Source organism: Carassius carassius, chromosome 14 (assembly GCF_963082965.1).
Source record: "Carassius carassius chromosome 14, fCarCar2.1, whole genome shotgun sequence".
NCBI lineage: Eukaryota > Metazoa > Chordata > Actinopteri > Cypriniformes > Cyprinidae > Carassius > Carassius carassius.
The window spans coordinates 29,515,744-29,538,461 of record NC_081768.1 but is presented as its reverse complement, the minus strand read 5'-3'; the positions used below and the strand labels follow the sequence as shown (position 1 = coordinate 29,538,461).

General features: G+C 40.7%; 1 protein-coding gene across 1 annotated transcript in view; it reads left to right on the top strand.

Moving 5' to 3' along the window:
• Window positions 1-22,718, top strand: part of LOC132157463 (collagen alpha-1(XXI) chain-like) — a 124,998-nt gene that overhangs the window by 87,405 nt on the left and 14,875 nt on the right. Inside the window, exons 20-27 of the mRNA XM_059566822.1 lie at window positions 392-445; window positions 548-619; window positions 3,045-3,080; window positions 4,110-4,154; window positions 4,774-4,806; window positions 4,888-5,034; window positions 5,192-5,246; window positions 13,191-13,391. Coding sequence (XP_059422805.1) covers window positions 392-445; window positions 548-619; window positions 3,045-3,080; window positions 4,110-4,154; window positions 4,774-4,806; window positions 4,888-5,034; window positions 5,192-5,246; window positions 13,191-13,391 — 643 coding nt within the window. The remainder of the gene's footprint in view (window positions 1-391; window positions 446-547; window positions 620-3,044; window positions 3,081-4,109; window positions 4,155-4,773; window positions 4,807-4,887; window positions 5,035-5,191; window positions 5,247-13,190; window positions 13,392-22,718) is intronic.

Below are 22,718 nucleotides of genomic sequence, written 5' to 3'. Positions count from 1 at the left end.
AAAACTGTTTACAATTTGAATATTTGTATACATACAAGGTCCTTGATTATGATTTGAATGTGTGTACCTCACATAAAAATTCTGCTATAAAGTAGCTGTCGAAAGAAAATATTCATATTGTCATTATTCAGCTCAATAATTTAGTATTCAAAATTATATATATATATATTTTTTGCACTTAACTACATTTCAGATTTCATTAGCCAGAAATAAAAATATCCAATAAATATTCTCTGTAATGAGAAAGTCTCTCTCCCTATCATGAGCAGAGAGCAAATGGCAAAAGGCTTTGATATGTCCCATCTAGACTTTCTATCTTTCTATTTTAACACAAGATGTGCAAATTCTTAGTTGCTAACTTGAATACTCAAACTCAAATTTTCATTATTAGGGCACTAAAGGGGACAGTGGAGAGCCCGGTCAACCTGGAACTCCAGGGCTAGAGGTAAAATGGTTGAAGATGGTTGAAGGAAGAGAAACATCCACAGTAGGCTGAGTTATTATCTTTAGAAATGTTTTTTTTTTTTTTTTCGTTTTTTTGATCAAGGGTAAGCCTGGAGAACATGGGGCAGCTGGACAAACTGGACATCCAGGAAGGCCAGGATCACCGGGACTGAAGGTAAGTTTTTAATCACAGCTCCGAAAGATTCATCATATGTGGCCCTGGACCACAAAACCAGACATAAGGGTCAACTGAGGTTCATACACTTCCACTGATGTATGGTTTGTTAGGATCGGACAAAATTTGCCCGAGATACAACCATTTAAAAATCTGTAATCTGAGGGTGCAAAAAAAAAAAAAAAAAAAAAAAAAAACACGAAATATTGAGAAAATCACCTTTAAAGTATTCCAAAATTAAGTCTTTAGATACATATTATTACTCAGAAATTAAGTTTTGATATATTTACAGTAGGACATTTACTAAATATGGAACATGATCTTTACTTAATATCCTAATGTTTTTTGGCATAAAAGGAAAATCGATCATTTTGACCGATAAAATGGTGGCTACAAATACAAATACTCTCTTAAAAATAAAGGTGCTTCACAATGCCATAGAATAACCTTTTTTTCTGAATGGTTCCATAAAGAACATCTGAAGAACCTTTCTGTTTCACAAAAGGTTCTCTGTGGCAAAAACATTTTCTTTAGATTATAAAGAGGTAAGAAAGAGATGGTTCTTTAAAGAACCTTTGATTTAATGGTTCTTTGTGGAACCAAAATTAGTTATCCTATGGCATCGCTGTGAAGAACCTTTTAAGCACCTTTATTTTTAAGAGTGTACACCAGAGTGACTTACGATTGGTCACATTTTACATCTGGGGTTTGGATGTCTCGTACATTTACTAAACTTCCTGAAAATGATTTTGTTACTGTATCCAAATTACATTTATTTCTTCTGATTTAACGAGAAAGAAAACTCTGACATTGCATTTTTGGTCAGTTTTGGTGGTAAAAGCCCACGTTATGGTGAGTACATTTTCCAAGTATAGCTCTAATAACTTTAGCAAGGTGATGATCATTTCTGCCATGGCAAACAAAAAAAGCACTCATGAAAATATTGCTTGTGGTTTACAAGCATTGGCCGCTTTCAGTGAAACTAAATGAATTATTGACAGCTGTTTTTAAATTTAGAGATACATTTTAATTACTGTAGGTTTGCTCTCTGTGTTAGAAGTGGCCATTTTGTTATGAATCTATCGTTCAAGATGACCGTATAGCGTTTTGGAAACATTCTGAAATATGGTTAAACAGCAGAAACTGCCCAACACATGGTACTGTACACGTGATAGACCTCATAGAAACTCATTTCATCTTTAAGGGTTTTCAAGTTTCAGTTTAATTCAGTGATTTATGACAAGTTAAGAGGTATGCACAAATCATATGTACAGGTTTAAACCACTAGTGGAAATGCAATACTTTCACATTTATTCATTTTGCAGACGCTTTTATCTATGGCGGCTAACTTATGAAGAGTACAACATGTGATCATCTTAAGGAGGCAATAACATGAGATGTTCTAGCATCACAAATGTCAGAATAGTGCAAGCTAGAACAGGGAGGGATAGTGAATAACAGTGAAAGGACAGGTTGTTTTTCTTTCTTTCTTTTTTTTTAGCAGGATGCAGTTAAGTGCTGACAGTAGAGATCAGTTTGCAGCTGTTTCTTGAATACTGAGATATTGAATATAAATTGAGATTGGCAGGGAAGATAGAAGATGTCTGTCTTTGCTAGGCTGAGCTCCTTTCACCCATACCAAGAGACCGCTAGGCAGTTCCCATGGGATTTTCTAGTTAAAATGAGAATGAAAGCTGTATATTATTTAAATTAATTTTTCTCAGTATTTTTTGAGAAAAAGAAGGTCCTTGGCTGAGCCAGGGTGCGTTTCTGTATGGAGTTTGTAAGTTCTCCCCGTGTCTGTGTAGGTTTCCTACAGATGAATAGGTGATAGGTAAAGAATTGATAGAAGAGACAAGAGCTTGTGAATGCACAGAGCAGAGTTTCACTGTCTTTTGGGGTTAAAAGTGGGGGTAGAACACTTTAATATAGGCTTGAGTGGTTTCAGAGGGTTTCAAATAAAGTAATCACCTTCAATCTAAACTGGCATGGTAGTCTTTATATATATTTATAGAGAGCGAGAGAAAGAGAGAGACAGAGAGAGAGAGAGAGAGAGAGAGAGAGAGAGTTCAGTTTTTAATTTAACATTTTATTACCACTAATACAGGCATTAGATCAGATACATAGTTCAGAGGTGATTTTGTTGTTGTTGTTGGTAGTATTGCATTTTCTCCAGTCTGGTCAGTGGATTCCAGACTCAGTCTCTTTGAAGGAAACCTTGTGAGATGAGGACCAGTCTTTAAGGTCCAGGTTTAATAGAAATATTTGTGTATTTGGATTCTCTTTTAGCTATAAGAATTAGATAAAGAATTGATCACAAAATAGGTCAAATTTATGCAGAAAGGGTTCATAACATTTCTGTTGCTACTGTATTTTTATTAACTGTGATATTTTCCATTAAACCCTATTGTAAAATGGTTTACAGGGTCAAAGAGGAGAAGCTGGTGAAAGAGGAGTAGACGTAAGTAAACCATTTACTGTAATAATGAACTTGATGTTTATAATTTACTGGACTGTTCAATTAAAAAAAATAGCTTATAACTAATTGCAGTTTACTGACATATTGCTAGAGCTAAAAATTTGGATTTTGGTAGAAATGTATGGAGATAAGGAATTTGAGGTGAAAACACTGCCTTCCTCTTAAAATGGAATAAAAAGCCTAGAAAATCATCATACATTCTTTGTTATATGTAATCATAGTGGTCGTTTCAAATGTCTTTTGGCTTCTATTCCCGTGGAAAATGTGGCCATTTTGTGAGTTCTGCTTTTTACCATAAAAACGCAGCTGAAATGCATAAATGTAAACTTGTCAGAATTAATTACCGCATGCTTAGAATGACATGTTATGTCTAAGATGTTGCTTCTGGGAGCCTTGCCTTCGTGTTGCTGTAGTAGAGGCCTATGATTTCCTCCATGTGGAAAACGCAATCCAGTCATAAAAATGTGGAATGTCATGGAATTTGGCAAAATTTGGAAGAATAAATCAAACATATGACTGTAGGATTATCTGAATAACAATATGAACTATTGTTTTATAGGGCTCTATTATGGTTAAAATTGTAATAAATTATTAAATTGATTGGCCATTCTGTTTGGTTATTAAAATGTATTTAACACATTAGAAACACATTAATTCTGGAAAAATTTAAATGGCTAACATAAAATTTGGGAACGATTAAACAATCTGATAGGGCTATAATCATAATATAATTATCTGATGTCTGTGATAAGAAAGATTAACATTTATTTTAGCACTAGGTGTCAGTGAACAATTCGCTGTCAGTGTTATTGATTTTTATGCAAGCTAAAATAGACTAGTTGTGAAATTCATTTTGCAAGATTTCAGGTACCTACAAGTTCTAGAAGTAGCCCATGTTGCATGCAATATGAAGGATTTTATTGAACATGCTTATATGTTCATGAACTTTAGATGTTGAACCTACATATTTATATGTATGTTTTACTAAAACATGTTTATGCAACTGAACAGGGGATGAAAGGTGTAAAGGGAGATTCTGGGCGACCTGGTGTTCATGTAAGTTTCATATATATATATGTGAAAAAAAAGGTTTAATCAGTTTTGCACATTAAAGAATTAGAAAGCAAATAAATAAAAATGAATGCTTTAATAGGAAGACGTACTGTAGCATGAACTTCTGTATCTGAAATTACAGAATCAACCACAAGGTGGTGGAGTTCTTCTTGATAGTAACAGTGCTTTATAGCCATATTGTAAGTGCAAAGCAAGGCATTTTTATAACTGCATACAGCATGGTAGTTCATTTGAAGTGTTAGCATAAAGCATCGTTTATTCAGTGGGTCAATATTTTACTAAATATTTTACTCGGGTATATGGAACTGCAATGACAGCTAAAAATATATTATACACTTTATATACTAAAAAAAACTCCTAGTATCACTTCATTACAGTATATTTATGGACTGAGCAATTAATAAACAATTATATTTAAAATCTTTACTTATCTAGTGCATCTGCAGCATTGTTTGATCAATCAGTTTTCTGGCAGTTCTAAGAATAATTAGCATTGCATATCATTTAGCAAAATCATATATTTGCCTTGTAAAAAGTTTAGTTGTGTTATTGTCATGAAGCTCTTTTGTAATGCAGTTCTGACTTCTCTCTTCATAAACAGGGTTTACCGGGGCCAGCTGGCCAGAAAGGAGAGGTGGGCGAATCTCTGATCTGAATTCACATTTCCCATTAGCTGTACTTTGAGTGTGTTAAGTTGTATTTGTGTACGTGTCAGAAAGGGACATCAGGAGAGTCTGGTCAGAGGGGTCAGATTGGCCATCAGGGGCTCCCTGGACAGACAGGACAGACAGGACCCTCGGGGCCTAGAGGACTGAGTGGAGAAATAGGCCCCCCGGGACCACCTGGACCAGAAGGACAACCTGTAAGTATCAAGTTTCCAAATAACTATATTGTTTAGCACTGTGTTGTATTGTAGCCTTCTTCTGCAATAAGATAATCTAGTCACTGAAGGATAAAATGTTGCATAGACAATTAAATAGACACTCTTGTTCCAATGATGACATGCATTTTTTTTACAGGGCAGAGAGCTGTCTGAGCAACATATTCAGCAGATTTGCAGAGATGTCCTTCGATGTGAGTACCCAATATGATCTCCCTGCTGATTGCTGTTCAACTTGTCTCTACAAAATTGTGTATAGTGCTACTGTCAAGTGAGATACTTGGAAAATATATGTAGTCACTGTCATATTGGGAGGATGTGCGTAACAATGCTGGGAATCAGGAGAGGGTGGCATCTTCTCTCAAGTCAGTCCAAAATTATTGACTTGGTGTAGTGAAACGTCTCGGTTACGTATACAACCCTTGTTACCTGAAGGAGGGAATGGAGATGTTATGTCAGAAAAAAACTGACAAATGGGATCTCGCCTGAGAGCCCAATCACCTTCGAGTGGTTACAAAAAGAGCCAGTGGTACACAGAGTAACGTTCTACGTTACGTCAGAAAGAGACTGACGAATGGGGTCCCTTACAAAGCACCACATGGCTGTCTTCCAGTGACCCTTGTGAGTGATAGCACCCTGTCGTGAGGCCAGCACGAGTGAGGGCCTATAGCTAACACAGAATACACTGGGTAGCATGTTCCAGCTGGACGTATGCTAGCAGACTGCCTGCTCGTAAGAGGCATCATCAACCAAAGGTGGTGATACACATGAACTCTGAGGTACCCAGCCCACAGGGTGGAAGTTTCAACGACAGAGCTGGCAAGGGGCTTGCCAAGGGAAAGACACATGCTACGAAGAGACTTACAGTGGACATACACACGTGGGATTGCCCAGAAAGGGGAATCACAACACATGGAGGCACCTAGTCCCACACAGGGCTGACCAAATGTACGCAAGTGCTGGACATCAACAGTGCTGGAGGAAACCAGGGTTTTGTCTACGTAAGTGCGGCGCGCACGTACTGGAAAGAGCAGTGCCAGGGCTGGGTCTGCCTCCTCCAGGGGCAGCGCTTGCAAGTTCACAACCTGATCCCTAAAAGGAGTGGTGGGAATTTTGGGCACATACCCAGGCCGGAGTCTCAAGACAACGTGAGAGTTGGCCGGCCCAAATTCCAGGCATGCTTCGCCAACCGAAAATGCCTACAGGTCCCCGACCCTCTTCACCGAAGCCAAAGCCGTCAGGAGTTCAGTTTTCAATGATAGAAACTTTAGCTCTACTGAGAGCAAGGGTTCGAAGGGAGCCCTCTGCAGTGTCGATAGAACCACTGCGAGGTCCCAAGAGGGGACTTGCTGAGGGCGAGGCGGATTGAGCCTCCTGGTCCCTCTCAGGAATCTGATGATCAGATCATGCTTCCCAAGAGACTTACCTTCAACAGGGTCATGATGAGCCGAAATGGCGGCCATATAGACCTTCAGGGTGGAAGGAGACAGCCTTCGTTCCAACCCTTCCTGAAGAAAGGAAAGCACTGACCCGATCGGGCATTTCCAATTTCCAAATTTCCATTTCCTCACGACATGAACACCAAGTGACGAAGAGGTTCCACTTCAAAGCATAGGTGTGTCAGGTGGACACGGCTCTAGCTGAAGTGATGGTAGCTACCACCTGAGGTGGCAAGATACCTAAACCTTCCATGACCCGTCCAGAACCCACACATGTAGGTTCCAAAGATCGGGACGTGGGTGCCAGAGGGTGCCCAGTCTCTGAAAAAGAAGGTCTTTCCTCAGAGGAATTGCCCAGGGAGGGGCTGTCATGAGGAGTACAAGTTTGGGCAACCAGGTCCGGCTGGGCCAAAAAGGCGCAACCATTAGAACCTGCTCCTCGTCCTCCCTGATCTTGCACAACATCTGTGCAAGCAGGCTCACTGGGGGGAACGCATACTTGCGCAGGCCCAGCGGCCAGCTGTGTGCCAGAGCGTCCGTGCCAAGGGTGCCCTTGGTCAGGCAGTAAAACAACTGGCAGTGGGAATTTTCTGGAGAGGCAAACAGGTCTACCTGAGCGTCTCTGAAGCGTTCCCAAATCAGCTGAACCGACTGGGGGTGGAGTCTCCATTCGCCGGGGCGAGACTGCTGCCGTTAGAGCTCGTCGGCTGCATGATTGAGCCTGCCCAGGATGTGAATGTCACAAAGCAACCTCAGATGCTTCTGACTCCACATGAGGAGATAGCGAGTGAGTTGCGACATGTGGCGAGAGAGTAGACCGCCCTGACGGTTGATGTACGCTATGGTCGCAGTGTTTTCCATACGGACCAGAACATGCTTGTCCTTCAGCATTGCCCTGAAGCAGTGCAGAGCAAGCCGTACTGCTAGCAACTCGAGGCAATTGACATGCCACTGAAGTCGGGGTCCCGTCCAGGAGTCTGACACAGCACGCCTGTTGCATATGGCACCCCAGCCCATGGCAGAGGCATCTGTTGACACTACAACATGTCTGGACACAGGTTCTAGGGTAATGCCAGCCTGTAGAAACGAGAGGTCCAACCACAGGACGAAGGTTTGGAGGCAGGCTGGAGTGATGGTCACTCGGAGCATGCCCTGTTGCCATGCCCATCCCAGGACTCGATCGTGAAGCCAGTGCTGAATCAGTCTCATATGGAGTAACCAGAGTGGTATGACAGCGGCTGCGGATGCCATATGCCCCAGGAGCCTCTCAAACAGTTTCAGTGGAACCGCTCTCTTGCCCTCAAATTATCTCAGGCAATTCAGCAGTGACTGCGCGCGCTCGTTCGTAAGCCGCGTGAACATGGCGACCGAGTCTATTTCCATACCGAGAAAAGAGATCCTCTGCACAGAGGAGAGTTTGCTCTTTTCCCAGTTGACCTGAAGACCCAGCCGGGCGAGGTGTCTGAGCACCAGATCCCTGATCTCGCACAACCGCGCTCAAGAGTGAGCTAGAATCAGCAAGTCGTCAAGTAGTTGAGGATTCGGACACCTCGCTCCCTGAGAGGAGCCAGGGCTCCCTCTTCGACTTTCGTAAAGACATGGGGAGACAGGGCCAACCCGAATGGGAGAACCTTGTACTGAAATGCCTGCCCCACGAAAGCAAACCGAAAAAATGGTCTGTGTCGAGGGAGAATGGAGATATTAAAGTACACGTCCTTCAGGTCGATTGCTGCAAACCAATCCAATGGACGAATGCATTCGAAAATGCGCTTTGGAGCCTGATTGTTTGGATGGCCTGGGAAGCTCTTGCCAGGTTCCCAGAAACAGATCCAGCGGGGTCAAGGGAACTACAGGCATACCCACAGTGGGGCAGCGAGGTGGAGCAGACAGTCCCGGCATGGGAGGCGTAGCGTCCCTTAGCTGGGGCGGAGTGCGGGCACTCGTCTGACTCCAAGTAGCAAAGAGGGCATGAGATGCGATTTTCGAGCTGGCTTTGCATGGAAACTGGCAAGGGGAGAGGAGACCGAGAGCAGCAAGCAAGCACGTCGCCAACTGTCGTTCGTGGCCTCTTGGGACCCAGAGGTAGAGGAAACAGCTCTTTTAGTGAAGGTTTGAGTACCACTGGTCGCGGAGCCAGTGGCGGAACAGAAAGAAAATGAGAACAAAGGATTCTCCCTCTGCCCTCCTCCAGGGGAAGGAGTGGTCCTGCTAACATCTCCTGACGAGCTGACGTCTCCAACTCCGGGTTGACCGTTTCAGGAACGCCACTTGTCCTGACGTTTGGCAGGTTTAGGAACAGAGACGGGGTGCGCCGCCCTTCTGTGGCCATCTCCTCCTTGCGGCCAGAGTGGACGCAGCAACGGGCCACCAGGGCAGGATATGTCTAATAGCCTCAGACTGCTTCTGGGTGGCAGAGAACTGCTGGGCAATACTCTCTACCACGTCGCCGAAGATGCCATCCTGAGAGACCGGGAAGTTGAGGAGCTGAGCCCAATCAAACTCCCTCATGTCTGCCAGGATCAGCCATAGGTGACGCTCCTGGACCACCAAAGTGGACATCACTTGACCCAAGGATTTTGCCTCCTGCAAAACGCCTGGGTCAGCACTGTCCCCGTTCAGCTCTTTGAGCACCTTGGTCTGGTAGACCTGAAGGGTGGCCATGGTGTGCAGGGCAGAGGCGGCCTGACCAGCAGCTCTGTAAGCCTTGGCCACAAGTGTGGATGAGAACTTACAGGCCTTGAAGGGCAGCTTGGGACCACCACACCATGCGGAGGCGATCTGCACTCCACTGGGGGAATCCCAGCATACCCCTTGGCCGCTCCGCCATCGAGGGCAGTGAAGGCGGAGGAAGTACCAGAATGGTTTCAGGCAGTTAAAGGTGCCTTCCATGAACTGGTCACTTTCTGGTGCACTTCCGGATCCCATTCGTCAGTCTCTTTCTGACGTAACGTAGAATGTGACCAACTGAAAGGGAACCAGACTTCCCAGTAGTCTACATTTTGCAAATATGGGTTCTGGAAATGGCTTAATGTGTTTACTGTGTTTTGGCTACAGTACTTACTGGGGACAGTTGCATAAACTTAGCCTATTTGTTAAGTCACTGTCTTATGTACAAGTTTGACCTGCTAGCAGTGAAATCCAAAGTGTAATCAATCTTATTTTTGGATTCAACTTGGACTAATCTACCTTTTATATATCTGAATAAAAAAATAAAATAAAACTATGACCAAATAAATATGAACAAATAATTAGCTGACTAACTTTTAAGACTAGTCTTAACCTTTTATGCAACTGGCCCATGGGTTCTGGAAATGGTTTAATGTGTTTACAGTACTTCTGTGGGTTGTGAATTAATGTGAGATGAATAGCCATGAAAGTACTCCATTCTGCTATCAGTAGACTGCAGGCACTACATCCAGACTGGGCTTTTATTGTTGCTGGAGATTTCAGTTATTGCAACCTATATACTTCCTAGATTCCTTCAGAAATTCTAGTGCTTAACAAGAGGCCATACAATTTTGGAACCACATTTACTAATGTTGCTGATGCCTATATAGGGTCACCTCTCTTCCCACCTTGGACTGTCTTTCTCTCTTTGTCCTGTCTTCCTCATCATAGACTGGTAGTCAATGAAAGGAAGCAAGATGAGGTCAGAGGGTGCAGATTCTGTTCTTCAGCACCAATTCCAACACACAGACTTGAGAGTGTTTCCTGCTCATGCCATCACACTCATTCAAATCAAATTTCTTTATTGTTGCATACATGCACACTGGTGTACTTGCAGTGAAATTCTTAAGTTCAAGTATCTGTAACAAGGCAGTATAAACAACACAACATATATACAATTGACAATATACATAAAGGTATAAAGGTTTGCTAGAGATTCAGTTTTCAGGTCTGGAAATCAGGAAGCGTAAAGCTCAGCCATAGCCAAACCCAGGAGGGCATCATCAAGGCTAAATGTGCATACAAACAGGGAATTGAAGAACACTTAATCTCTGCTGACCCCCTATGTATGTGGAAAGGCATTTGGATTATTGCCGATTTCGAGATGCCCAGTTCTTTACCACATTCAGCTCTGCCTCCCTTCCCAAAACGTTTCACCACTTTAATACTTGCTTTGACCAGGGTAACAAGAACACACTGTTCACCGTTGACAGTAAAGTTGCTTTGCAATAAATTTGTATCATAAAATGCGCTATACAAATAAACTTGAATTGAATTGAATTGAACAGAACATCAAAATCGGATCCTCTACCTGGTGAACCTGGTGAACTACACCTCTCACGCTCAGTTATTTAATACCTTAATCACAATGGATTTAAGGAAAGCAGCTGGCCTCAAATTGAATAACTAGGTGTGTGCTCAGGGTTTGTGCAGGTCAGCTGGCTGAGGTCTTTCACGGATATTTCCAGTCTGGCTCAGGAACTTGTCCTTGTTCTGCCTTGAATGACTTCCACCCAATTGCACTCAGCCCTATCATTGCTAAGTGATTTGAGAGACTGGTCTTACCACATCTGAAAGCCATTCTTCCTACTGCCCTGGACACTTGCCAGTTTTCCCACTGCACAAATAGGTCAATAGAGTACACTATCTCCATGGCACTCAAGACTGCTCTGACACACCTGGACAGTCCCAACTCTTATGTCACAATGTTGTTCACCATTCAGTACTGTGATCTCCTCAATTCTGGTCTCCAAGCTTACCCAGTTATGGATTAGCACATCACTGATCAACTGGGCATTATACTTTTTGACTAACAAACCCCCTGTTAATTTGGATAACAGACTACAGCTGACAACTAGCGTGTACACTAGGGGTTCACAACTCTGGTCCTTCACTTTTCAGCAGAGTTTAGCAGCAACCTTGATCAAACTCAAGTGGGTCTCAAGGGCCAGGGTTGAGAACCCCTGGTGTATGCTCTGCGATTGTGTGAGAGAACATATGTCTCCCATACCAGGAGGTGACTAGAGCCAATGGTGCGGAGCACACTAAAAAAATTCAAGCCAACTGACACTCAGAAACCACCTTACATTGTCTGGCAGCTGACCGTCAGCTTGGTGTGTCCCAGGCTTAATACCATTAAGTTCTCAAATGACACCAAAGTGGTTGGCTTAATCTGAGATAATGAGATGGCTTACAGGGATGAAGTCTAGCACCTGACTGTGATTTGCTAACAACAACATGGGCCACAACACCCAGAAGAACATGGAATTCATTGTGGACTTCAAACAAACTAATAGCCATGTGCAATGTATGTTTACATCAGCCATAGAGTCATGGTGGAGTGTGCTTTAAGATCTCATCTGGTCCATGAACTCCTCATTAAACTTAAAAATAAAAAAAAACACACAGCAGCATCTTTATTTCCTGAAAGCTATATTTTATCCCAGGATACTGTTCATTTTGACTGAAGTATTATCAAGAGTATACTTATCAACTGCATCTCAATGTTCTATCGCAATTGTTTAGCATTGGACCATAAGTCACTCTAGCGAATGGTGAAACATACAAGAATTGTTTCTTGAGAAGTTAGAATGGGATTATCAAAGGTGCATCCTATCCCAGCCATGATCTGTTCATTCTCCTTCCGACTTGCAAGTTTTATAGGAGGCTACAGTCCAACACCAGCTGGCTCAGTAAGGGTTTCTCCACTGAGGTTGTGACCCTGTGACATTGTTACCACTTACATTTTACTGTCTCTGCTTTATTTATTTATTTAGCATTAGCTGAACATCTTTCAATTGTCATAGTTTATTTATTTATTTATTTATTTGTTATTTTTTTTCAATTAAATTTTTCATTTTAATATTGTGCATTCATAAAATTGTACATACATTGTTTATATTGTCCAGTTATCCAATTAATGGTCCATGGTGACTTTTAGTCCGATAATGATTCACTAAGGTATGTAACAATTTTTATTGTCACAAATTACTCCTGTTGAAGTGATTTGTTCAATAAACTGAATAAACCTGTTTATTGCCTTGATCTTCTGTAGAAAACCACTATATGTCTTATAAGTAAAAAGAAATAACTGAATTTATTAAATCTTAGAGGGGGTTACTCATTTATGCTGTGAGCTGAATGTAAGATAGGAAGATAGAAAAGGTTTGAAATTAGCACATACCAACCCAGTAAATGCAGGTGAAAATCTATTGTGGCAAGTAACACAAACTCAGACACCAATGCGCCAAGTTGTGATTCATAAATTTTGTCCTTAAACCAGGAGACTCCAATCTTATAAAAAAAAGAAAAGAAGAAAAAAAAAATAGTGATTGATTGTAGTAAAACTGAAAGCAGTTTTGTCTTTTAGAAGCAGATTTAATAATAAATAATAAATACAGTATATTTGAAAACAAACAAACAAACAATATATATATATATATATATATATTAAATCTGCTTCTGAAAGACAAAACTGCTTTCAGTTTTACTACAATCAATCACTGTTTTTTTCTTTTCTTTTTTTTATAATATTGGAGTCTCCTGGTTGAAGGACAAAATTTACGATAGATTTAATAATAAATAATGAATACAGTTTATTTGAAAACAAACAATTTATTTATTGGTGTATTGGTGAGTGGATTTTTTTTTCTTTTCTATAAACACAGGATGTACACATTCAGTAGAAATAAAGGCTTCTGGGCCAGAGGCATGATAGTATCTTATTATGTTTTATTATGTTTAATGTTACAGCTGAGATTGCTGCTCTACTATTGAATAGTCAACACAGTCATCACAGAAGCTGTGAACACTGCTACACACGGGTGGGACCCCCAGGGCCTCCAGGACCACCAGGTCCACATGGCTCTCGAGGATTCCCAGGTTTATCTGGTTCTAATGGGCTGCAGGGTCAGCGGGGTTTACCTGGGCGGCCTGGTGTCCCTGGCATGAAAGGTACATGCATGCTAAACACATCATACCATGTCTATAGGGCTATATATTGTCTTAGATAGTTCACAGAAATGTATTGGTATATGAATTGGTTTATCAGTATTATTCTTACAACATTATTAAGGTTACAACTGTGACTTTCTTTCTTCAGTAGAACACAAACTGATATTTTTAAAACAAACCGTTGCAGTCTGTTAGTCATATAATGCAAGTTGATGGGAATCACGCCTAAAACATACAATAAAACAAAAAAACATACATAAACAAAACCAAATTAAACACTGCGGCTCGTTGCGAAACACTGTTGTGTAAAGACAAAAAATGATCGGTCTGTGCAAGAAACTAAACAGTATTTATATAGTTTTTTTTTTTGTTTTTTTTTTTTTACCTCTAATGCACTGCAATGCCTGAACTGTCTGAACTAAATGAGCGCCTCCTCAAAACACAGCCTGTGCATGAGGCGTCTTCTTCTTCTTGCTTTACGGTGGATCACAGACTTATAAGTGCATTACCACCACCTATCTCTCAAGCACTATTTTATACTCATAGTCACACTGACGATCACCAGTCAATGTCAAGTTCATTCCCCATAATGTGCAATAGAGGATGCAGTGTCTTGTTCTCCTTCTCAGGGAATCATGGTTACATGTTTAACTTGGGCTGCATTTCTCAAAAGCATCATAAGGTAAGTTGAACATCATTATCTCTCAAATAGACCATTGACACTCTATCTACAATCTCAATTAGGAGTGTCAATGGTCAATTTGAGAGGTTAAACATGTAACCATGATTCCCTGAGAAGAGGAACAAGACACTGCATCCTCTAGTGAACACTATGGGGAATGAACTTGACTTTGCCTGGCAATAGTCATTAAAGTGTGACCATGAGTGTAAAAGAGTGCCTGTAGAACACATCATCCACTTCTTTTTTGAAGAAAATATACACAGGAACACCTGAAGCAATGTAATGGGACTCATTACCCTTCTTAGGGAACTATAGTTACGTGCGTAACCTGAAACACTCCCTTTCAAATGGGAATTTGCACTGCATCTAGTGGATATTATGGGGAACAAAATACTCAGTCTGCCATGCCTAAATGGCTGACACTGAAGTCCCAATCCTTATAAGGTATGCATCAGCAACTGTCATGACTTAACTTCCTATAGCCAAAACCCGAGCATACTCTTTCCGAGAAAATCCCAGCATGCACCCTTTCTCTCTTCTCTGCAGGGCCAGCCTGATCAGCCCATGGGCAGAACATATTTTAGGGAGTGTACTCGATGACTGGAGTTCTGTCAATGGAGGGCTCAACATAACAGCTCTTTAAAGTGAAAGGGAGGCCTAACTATGTTCAACACTATGGACAGCTTACAAGTTGGCTCACAGAAAGCTTAACAACCCAGAGGTGTTACTCAATCAGAGTTCTAGAGAGTGTAGGCTTAAAAAGGACAACACTTTACGAGAAGTGGACTAGCAATGCTCTTTAAATTAACCTGTTAACCAGACCCCCCATTATGGGACTCACAGCTGAAAGTGCCCTACCTAATTTAAAATTGCAACAGTTCCTTACTTATGTTTGTTACACACATAATTGTGGTGTCTTTGGAAAGAAGACCCATTGGGCTTTACTTTTTATCAACCAGAGTTGATAATGCTCAAAAATATTAAAAGTATATATATATATATATATATATATACATGAAATCAGTCCTGGAGCAATCTAGAAAAAGTAATGGGTTGAAAGTTACATCTCATGAGTTTATATTTCAAATCTAAAGAAGATAGATACCATGAAAAATGAGAATCCTGCAACCATTTTTCTGAGACTATGTCTAGTCCGCCCACCCCCCAAATATAAAAAAATATTTAACAACTGAGGGGTTCTACAAACTATTTTAGTCATTAAACATACAACTGCATAGTTTTTCAATTATAAAACAATAGACAGAAACGTAGACATCATATAAGTGATTAATTTGAGTACTAGAAAAATACAATATGAATATTTTGAGTAAAAATTAAAAAAAAAAAATATTTAACTATGTATGCCAGTTACAGTACATCATGAGATTGCTAGAAATGCAGCATTTACAATGAGTTCTGGTCATAAAGTCAATTATCATGTGTTGATGTCCAGTTATAGAGTTGGTAATCATAGAGATGCGCCATATAAAGTCAATAATCACACTCTATTCATATAGACGGCGTTCACATTGATAGCTGTGATTACACAGTAAAAGCATGCCGATTTGCACTCAAAAAGATGGTAATCATGCAGATACAGCTACATTCAACATAAAACACACTCACACATATATATGCAAAATGTTGAAAAATTAAACAAATAAAGAAAAAGCTGATCGCTAAGTTACGCCTCCATCAGATGACAGGTGCGTCAGAGTGCGCGTCACGAGCTGTCATGAGAGAGTACTTAGAGTACATTTGATTTTTATTGCTTACACAAATTTAGCATATACATTCTTTATAAGCTTTCCATTGAAAAACAGCGATCTGTCATTGATGCTTGAGGCTTAGACCTTTATAATGATATATAGTTTGTATTTATGAATTTTGTCCCATTTCATTTAATCTATTCGTAAATATTGACACTTGCAAACAAGGACAGTTCAGTGCGCCCACGTCCAGATGTACGTTAACAGGTTAATGGCAGTTACCAAGGAGTCACACAAAGAGCCTAACTACTTGACACTACTGCCTAACTTAGGTTCCATCTGAGCACTTAGGAGTGGAGGCCTCAGTAAAAAGACTGTCTATAGTAAGATGATTTCTAACAACACTCTTCTGAAAAAAGCAGTAGCCAAGGAGGCTATCTGAGCTCAGAGAATGGAGGCCTAGCATAATAAATGTCAAGCAAGACACAGCCTAGCAACATCTTATGCATGTCAAGTAGGCCTAAAAGAGGGCTTAATGACTTGGCACTAATAACTAGGTGGAGCTCAGGGGAGTGAAAAGCTTAGCAGGATGGCTTTTTATAGTGAAAGTAGGCCTAACAAATGCTCATAACCCAGGAGTACTATGGAGGATCACAGAACCAGCAACTCATTACCACTGCCTAATCAAGCTCTAAGAAGGGACACTTCAGTATGACATCTCTCTAAATTAAGAGGGATCCTAACTACATTCAACACTCAGGACAGCTTCCAATGAGGCTCACAGAGAGCCTAAACACTCAGAATTGCTATTCAGATGGAGTTCTGAGGAGTGGAGCAAAGACTCTCAAGCAAGAGGAGACCTAGTGGGGTCCCTAGTGACCAGGGAGGCCCCAGAGAGCCTAACAACCTGGCAAAAGCCTAATTCAAGCTCCAAGGATAAAGGCCTTAACATGATGACAGTATAAAGTGACCTAGTCAAATGTCCTAGTCAATAATAGCTATCAAGGAGGACCGCATCACACAGTATGCATTCCACTGTTTTGAGAGCCGAAAATGCTCCGTTCATATGGTAGATTCTTTCAAAAATCAGGCAAGAACAGAATCTGCTGCCACAAATGCATTGAATTGAGAACTGAATGTGAGTACTTCTCACTCAAATACATAAGGCAAGAGCTGGGTGTCATCAGGTGTCCTCTGATATGAAGGTACACATTTTGAAATGCTTGCCTGGGTGTTTCATAGCAGTCACAATGTTTGCACGTGTAACCAACTCAGTATTAAAATACATCTATATGTCTATATTGATACATCTTTATTTTGTTTATTTTACGAACATGCAATATATATATATATATATAAATATCTCTGAAAAATATATTTTTTGAAAAAAATTCTCCCTGAATGATATGCAATGCATATGACATTCTTTCAAGATGAAGTACAGTATTATTGAAATAGACAACCACCTAACTCTAAACGTACTGTCTTCTACTGTCTGTGCAAAATCAAAAACATTAAGAAAAATAAAGTGCAATTCTCAAAAACAATAAAAAGTAATGGCATTGCACAAGGTTTCTAAATACAGAAAAATTCACTACTGTTACTGTTCACATACCTCAAGAGAAGTTAAATAACTGCTAGGCTACAATGTCTTAGAATGCCTTGCTACTCTGTGTAAAATCAAGATTTGAACAGAACAGATTAGTGCAGTTCTCAAATGTAGAATAAAAGATGTATTGGCTGTAATGCCATTACACACACTACCAAAGAAACACTCCTTAATGTTCAAGTAAATAAAAAAACCCCCTGCTCTCTCAGCATTGAAAATACAGGTAAATATCAAATTAAACTAAAAAGCACACAACTCTGTAAGCATCATCATCTTCTTCGTCATCTATTACATTGTGTGCAAAATCAAAGAGATTTGAAAAGAAAAACAAAACGTATGTAAAAGACAATATGCATTGGTTGTAATGTCATTGCACAAAATATTCTTCTGTTAATTCTTCTGTTAATAATTAAAAGTAGTATCAATGAGCTAATATCAATGAGCTCAACTCAAGACAAGTGAATTACATGCTAAGCTGTAATGCCATTATTGCATGGAACAAAAAAACCCTCTGCGCTCATATTAAATAAAAAAACAAAAATACAAGATCAGTAACTTTCAAGTTGTGCATATACTACTACAGGAAATGCTGTAAATAGCAGTAAATACAACAGTTCTAATTGTCTCTGTTCATTTAAAGGAAAGCACTTCGCTCCAATGTGACCCTTACCCTGTTGCGCGGTCACCTGTGATGCTGAATACCCTCTCCGCAAAAGCTTGAGAAGCTGGCATAGCCAACAAGTCTAACGCAAAAGGTTTTAAATTGTGTTAAAAACTGTCACTCTTTGCTAGCCAGAAGTCTGTCCCTGTGTCCTCAGTGATGGGATGTGAAAGTTCTTCCTTGTACTTGATGATCTGTTGCCTGATGCTAGTTGTGGAGGTTTTCTGTTTAGGCCTTGAGGTGTGGCATTTTGAGAGGAACCTAAACACCGGCTGCTTTGAGGATGGCGCTGCTTCTGGTTCCTCAATAACCTCTTCTTCTGCATCATCTTCAGACTGGTCCTCCTGTCTTGTGTGTGGGAAAGTGCATTTGACTACATAGTCTTCTGCCTGTTTCAGCAGTTCCTGGATATTTCCATCAGCCACATCAACATTAACAAGGATTTCACAGACAGTTGGGTTAACAAAGCAGGCAGCTGCTGCAAGTGCTGAGAACTTTTCATCGGTTGAATCTAAGAGGCAAGAAAAACGCTGGTTCAGATTTGATCTCATTTTCTCCGCAAGAGTGACGAGGTCTCTGAAGTGAGTGTTCTTTGCAAAGTCAGTTAGGTGGCTCAGCAGATCAAAAAGGGCAGGAACTACTAGGGACATTGATGTGGTGTCACTCTGGAGGGTTTTAGTGTGTTCCGCAAAAGGCAGCAGTAAGTCATGCAATGATGAAAGCTTTTGCCACTCACTAGTAAGCAAAATGTCCCATCCCATGTCATTTGAGATTTGACAGACTGCATCTTTGAATGTGAGGAGTCGTGTGACCATGTTAAATGTGCTTGACCAGTGTGTGGGGCAGTCATTTACAACAATAACCCCACACTGGTCCAATAACCTCTGTGTTGCAACTGGACTTGCGAAAGAGCTTCACCACAGACCGTGCTTTATCGAGGACTCTTTTGACAGTTATCTCTTTCTGCAAAATGTGGACCACTAGTTGTATGGTATACACCACACACGGTGTCCGGTCCATTTCCATATCGACATGATGGTAACTAATAACAAGAAGAAAAAAGTCTAAACCTAATAAATTGGCTGGTATGTGTCTGTATATATACTGTATATATGTAGTGTGTGGCAGGGGGAAAATCATTCATGTGATAATTGACTGCCATGTAAAAGAATAAATTAAACATGGCTCACCCCTGGTCATCAATTTCAGAGTCACTTTCCATCGTGGACCCAGGGTAGTCGTCCTCAGTGCTGGTTTCTTCTGCTGTGGTGTTTTTAAAGGCTGCCACCATGTTACTCCCATTGTCCATTTTTACAGTCAGGATCTTCTGCTTTGGTATGGCCCACTCTTGCATACATTTGTCCACACATGCCTTAATACACTGTGCAGTGTGTGGGTGAGCTACTTGTTCAAGGGCCAACAATATATGTACAGGTTTACTTAGTTCAACACAAAAGTAGCATGCACTTATAGCGAGGAATGAGGCTGTCAGTCCTCTTTTGTCCACAAGTCAAGGCCAATGGATACTCTCCGGGCAGCAGCCAGTCTCTCTTTGAATTTAAGTCTTTCATGTTCATACTGTGTTTCAATCAAATTGCTCATTTTAGTTTTCTTTGGAACTGTTAGTCTCCTATCCACTATCTCCATCATTAGCACAAAGTCCTCATCTTCAATTGTTGAAAGTGGTAAACCTGTGCGTCCAATCCATCTAGCTATGGCCTGCTACTTGGTCTGTTGTTCCTTCGATTCGGTTTTGTACTTTGAAGAACATAGGAAAGCTGTAGAGATGGCCTGCTGCTGGGTTGCACTAGCAGCACTAGCTTTATTTCCACTTGGCCCATGGTCATCTTTGTCATCAAACGTCTTCTGTATCTGTGAGGGTGAATAAACGGGGAATCAAGTTGTGATTTATTTTCTTACTTGACACGATCTCATCAGATCTCTCTCTCGCACGCACACACACAAACACGCACGCACACACACACACACACAGTCCAGTCATATACAACACCACAACATCTACTAACATTATAGTAGTACACATTTGATTCAATTTGAGGACATTGAATATTATACTCATATTAATTCAGTGAGACAATCGTCTAATCAATACAGTTCAGAAGTGGTTTTCTTTAGCTTCTATTTTATTCCAAGTTTAGCAGCTAGCGGAAACACGGTGGTTTATCTGATAAAATAACCTTAGAGTGTATGCTTACCTTGGCATGTATTTCTGGATGAGTCATCTGTAAATGTCGCTTCAAGTTCGGGTGTTTTTCCCAACGATTTTTGCTCCACACGGTTTACAGGCGGTCTTGTTGTCCTTGTTGTCATATGTGAAATGTGACCAGATGTCAATTCTTCGTTTTCGTCCTAGACCTAACGTTAGCTCTGACATTTCTGTTCTGTCATTGCCCTCGGACCAGGTGCACGGCAAAATGTTAGCATGTTGCTAACGAACAAAGTCAACTGAAATCACCCAAAGCTATGTAACTAAGACTGTACAACCACAACTAAATATAATGTAAACAACTTAACTGTTATGAAAACGTCCTCGAAACTCTAACGTTTAGCTGTTGCGCTTGCATTTGCCGCGGCTTTTTAAAATGGCTCGGCTGCTTCTGCATAGATCAACCTACCCTCAAAGATTCGCTCTGATTGGATTTCTTCCCAACACGGCCCACAAAAAGAGTACTTATGATTGGATCTCTTCTCCATTCGTCCCTGCCATATATTTTCGTCTCATTTTTATTCGTTGACTAAAGTGTAAGTTATATTTCGTCACGTTCTTCGTCATCATATCTGACTTTTTATTTAGTTTTTATTTAGTTTTCGTCCGTGAAAAAGGTTAGTTGACGAATATTTTTTGTCATAGTCTTCGTCAACTAAATTAACACTGCCAACAGTAATGGGCCCCAACGAATGACAAATACCTACATAAGGATGACATATTTGCACTTGCGGATGCAGAACTTTGTATTGAATGGCTGTTGCCGCAAGCAGGCCAGGGAAAGGAGAGAGACCCATATGAAGGCAAGTGACTGCTATTGCACGCCCCGGTAATTCCTGCAGTCCCCGCGTGCGTTTCATAAATGAAGCATTTCTGGGACAAACCCTTTTCACACAGGGTTCCTGTGAATGGGGTTTTTCAGACTGGATGTGCACAACATGAACATGAGGTGCGATTGAGAGCATCCTGACCAGTTGCATCACAGTCTGGTATGGGAACTGCTCCGTGGCTGACCGCAAGGCACTGCAGAGGGTGGTGAAAACTGCCGAATGCATCACAGGGACACCACTTCCTGCTATTGAGAACATCCGGAAAAAACTCTGTCTACGTCGAGCTTGCAGCATTCTCAAGGACTCCTCTCACCCCAACCACAGACTGTTTAACCTCCTGCCCTCCGGGAGGTGCTTCAGGAGCCTCCGGACAAGGAACAGCAGATTCAGGAACAGCTTTTTCCCTACAGCTGTCTCCTTACTGAACTCTGCCCTCTGACACCCACTAACATCCCACCACCCCACAGACACACACAGTCTCCTCACCCCTCCTCATCACTACATCTGATTTATTTATTTACAACAATCAAAAAACAGTAAACTTGTTATTACTTGCACTACTGTCTGTTTATCCAGAATACTGAGTAATCCATTTGCACATTGAAATATTTTCTATGCACTTTACTGTCCATTGCACTAGTGTAAATTATGTTCATGTTCATAGTTCCTGCCTATAGTGTACATACACTTTTACATAATCCATCTGTATAGTATGTTTTTAGTACACCTATCTGTATATCATGCTGATAGTATGTAAAATCTGTAAATTATGTCCACAATACTGCCTTATCTGTATAGTTATTGTACATATGTAGACCTTGTATATTCTGTACTTACTGCTTATTGCACTTCTGGTTAGATGCTAACTGCATATCGTTGCCTTGTACCTTACATGTGCAATGACAATAAAGTTGAATCTAATCTAATCTAATGGAGGAGCTAGGGATGTCATATCCCCTCCTGTTGAGCTGTCAGTGGCACATCAACTTAATCCTAATCGCAGAGCAGTTTTTTCTTCTGCCTCAGCTTCACTGCTGGGATGGACTGAACACATAACCTGTTAATCCACACCTGGACGCGGGAGCACTGAACTCTCTTTGTTTGCATGTCAATGTTTACGAATAGATTAAATGAAACGGGACAAAATTAATCTTGACAAACTATATATCATTATAAAGGTCTTAGCCTCAAGCATCGACGACAGATCGCTCTTTTTCAATTGAAAGCTTATAAAGAATAAATATGTTAAATTTGTTTAAGCAGTACACCTTTTTGTAAGAAGTACACCAAAGGAAAGGTAATTCCTTTGTTAATGTTTCAGTTCTTCAGGGACAGTATTGTTTATGTCCATTATTGAATAACTCATGTTCACGCTCGCTGTGATGCACCTGTCATCTGATGGAGGCGTAACTTAGCGATCGGCTTTTGCACAAATTATTCTTTATTTATTTATTTTTTTTACATTTTTCATATATACAGTATGTGAGTGTGTTTTATGGGTAATGTGGCTGTATCTGCATGATTACCATCTGTTTGAGAAGAAATCAGCATACTATTACTGTGTAATCACTAATATCAATGTGAACGCCGTCTATATGAATAGAGTGTG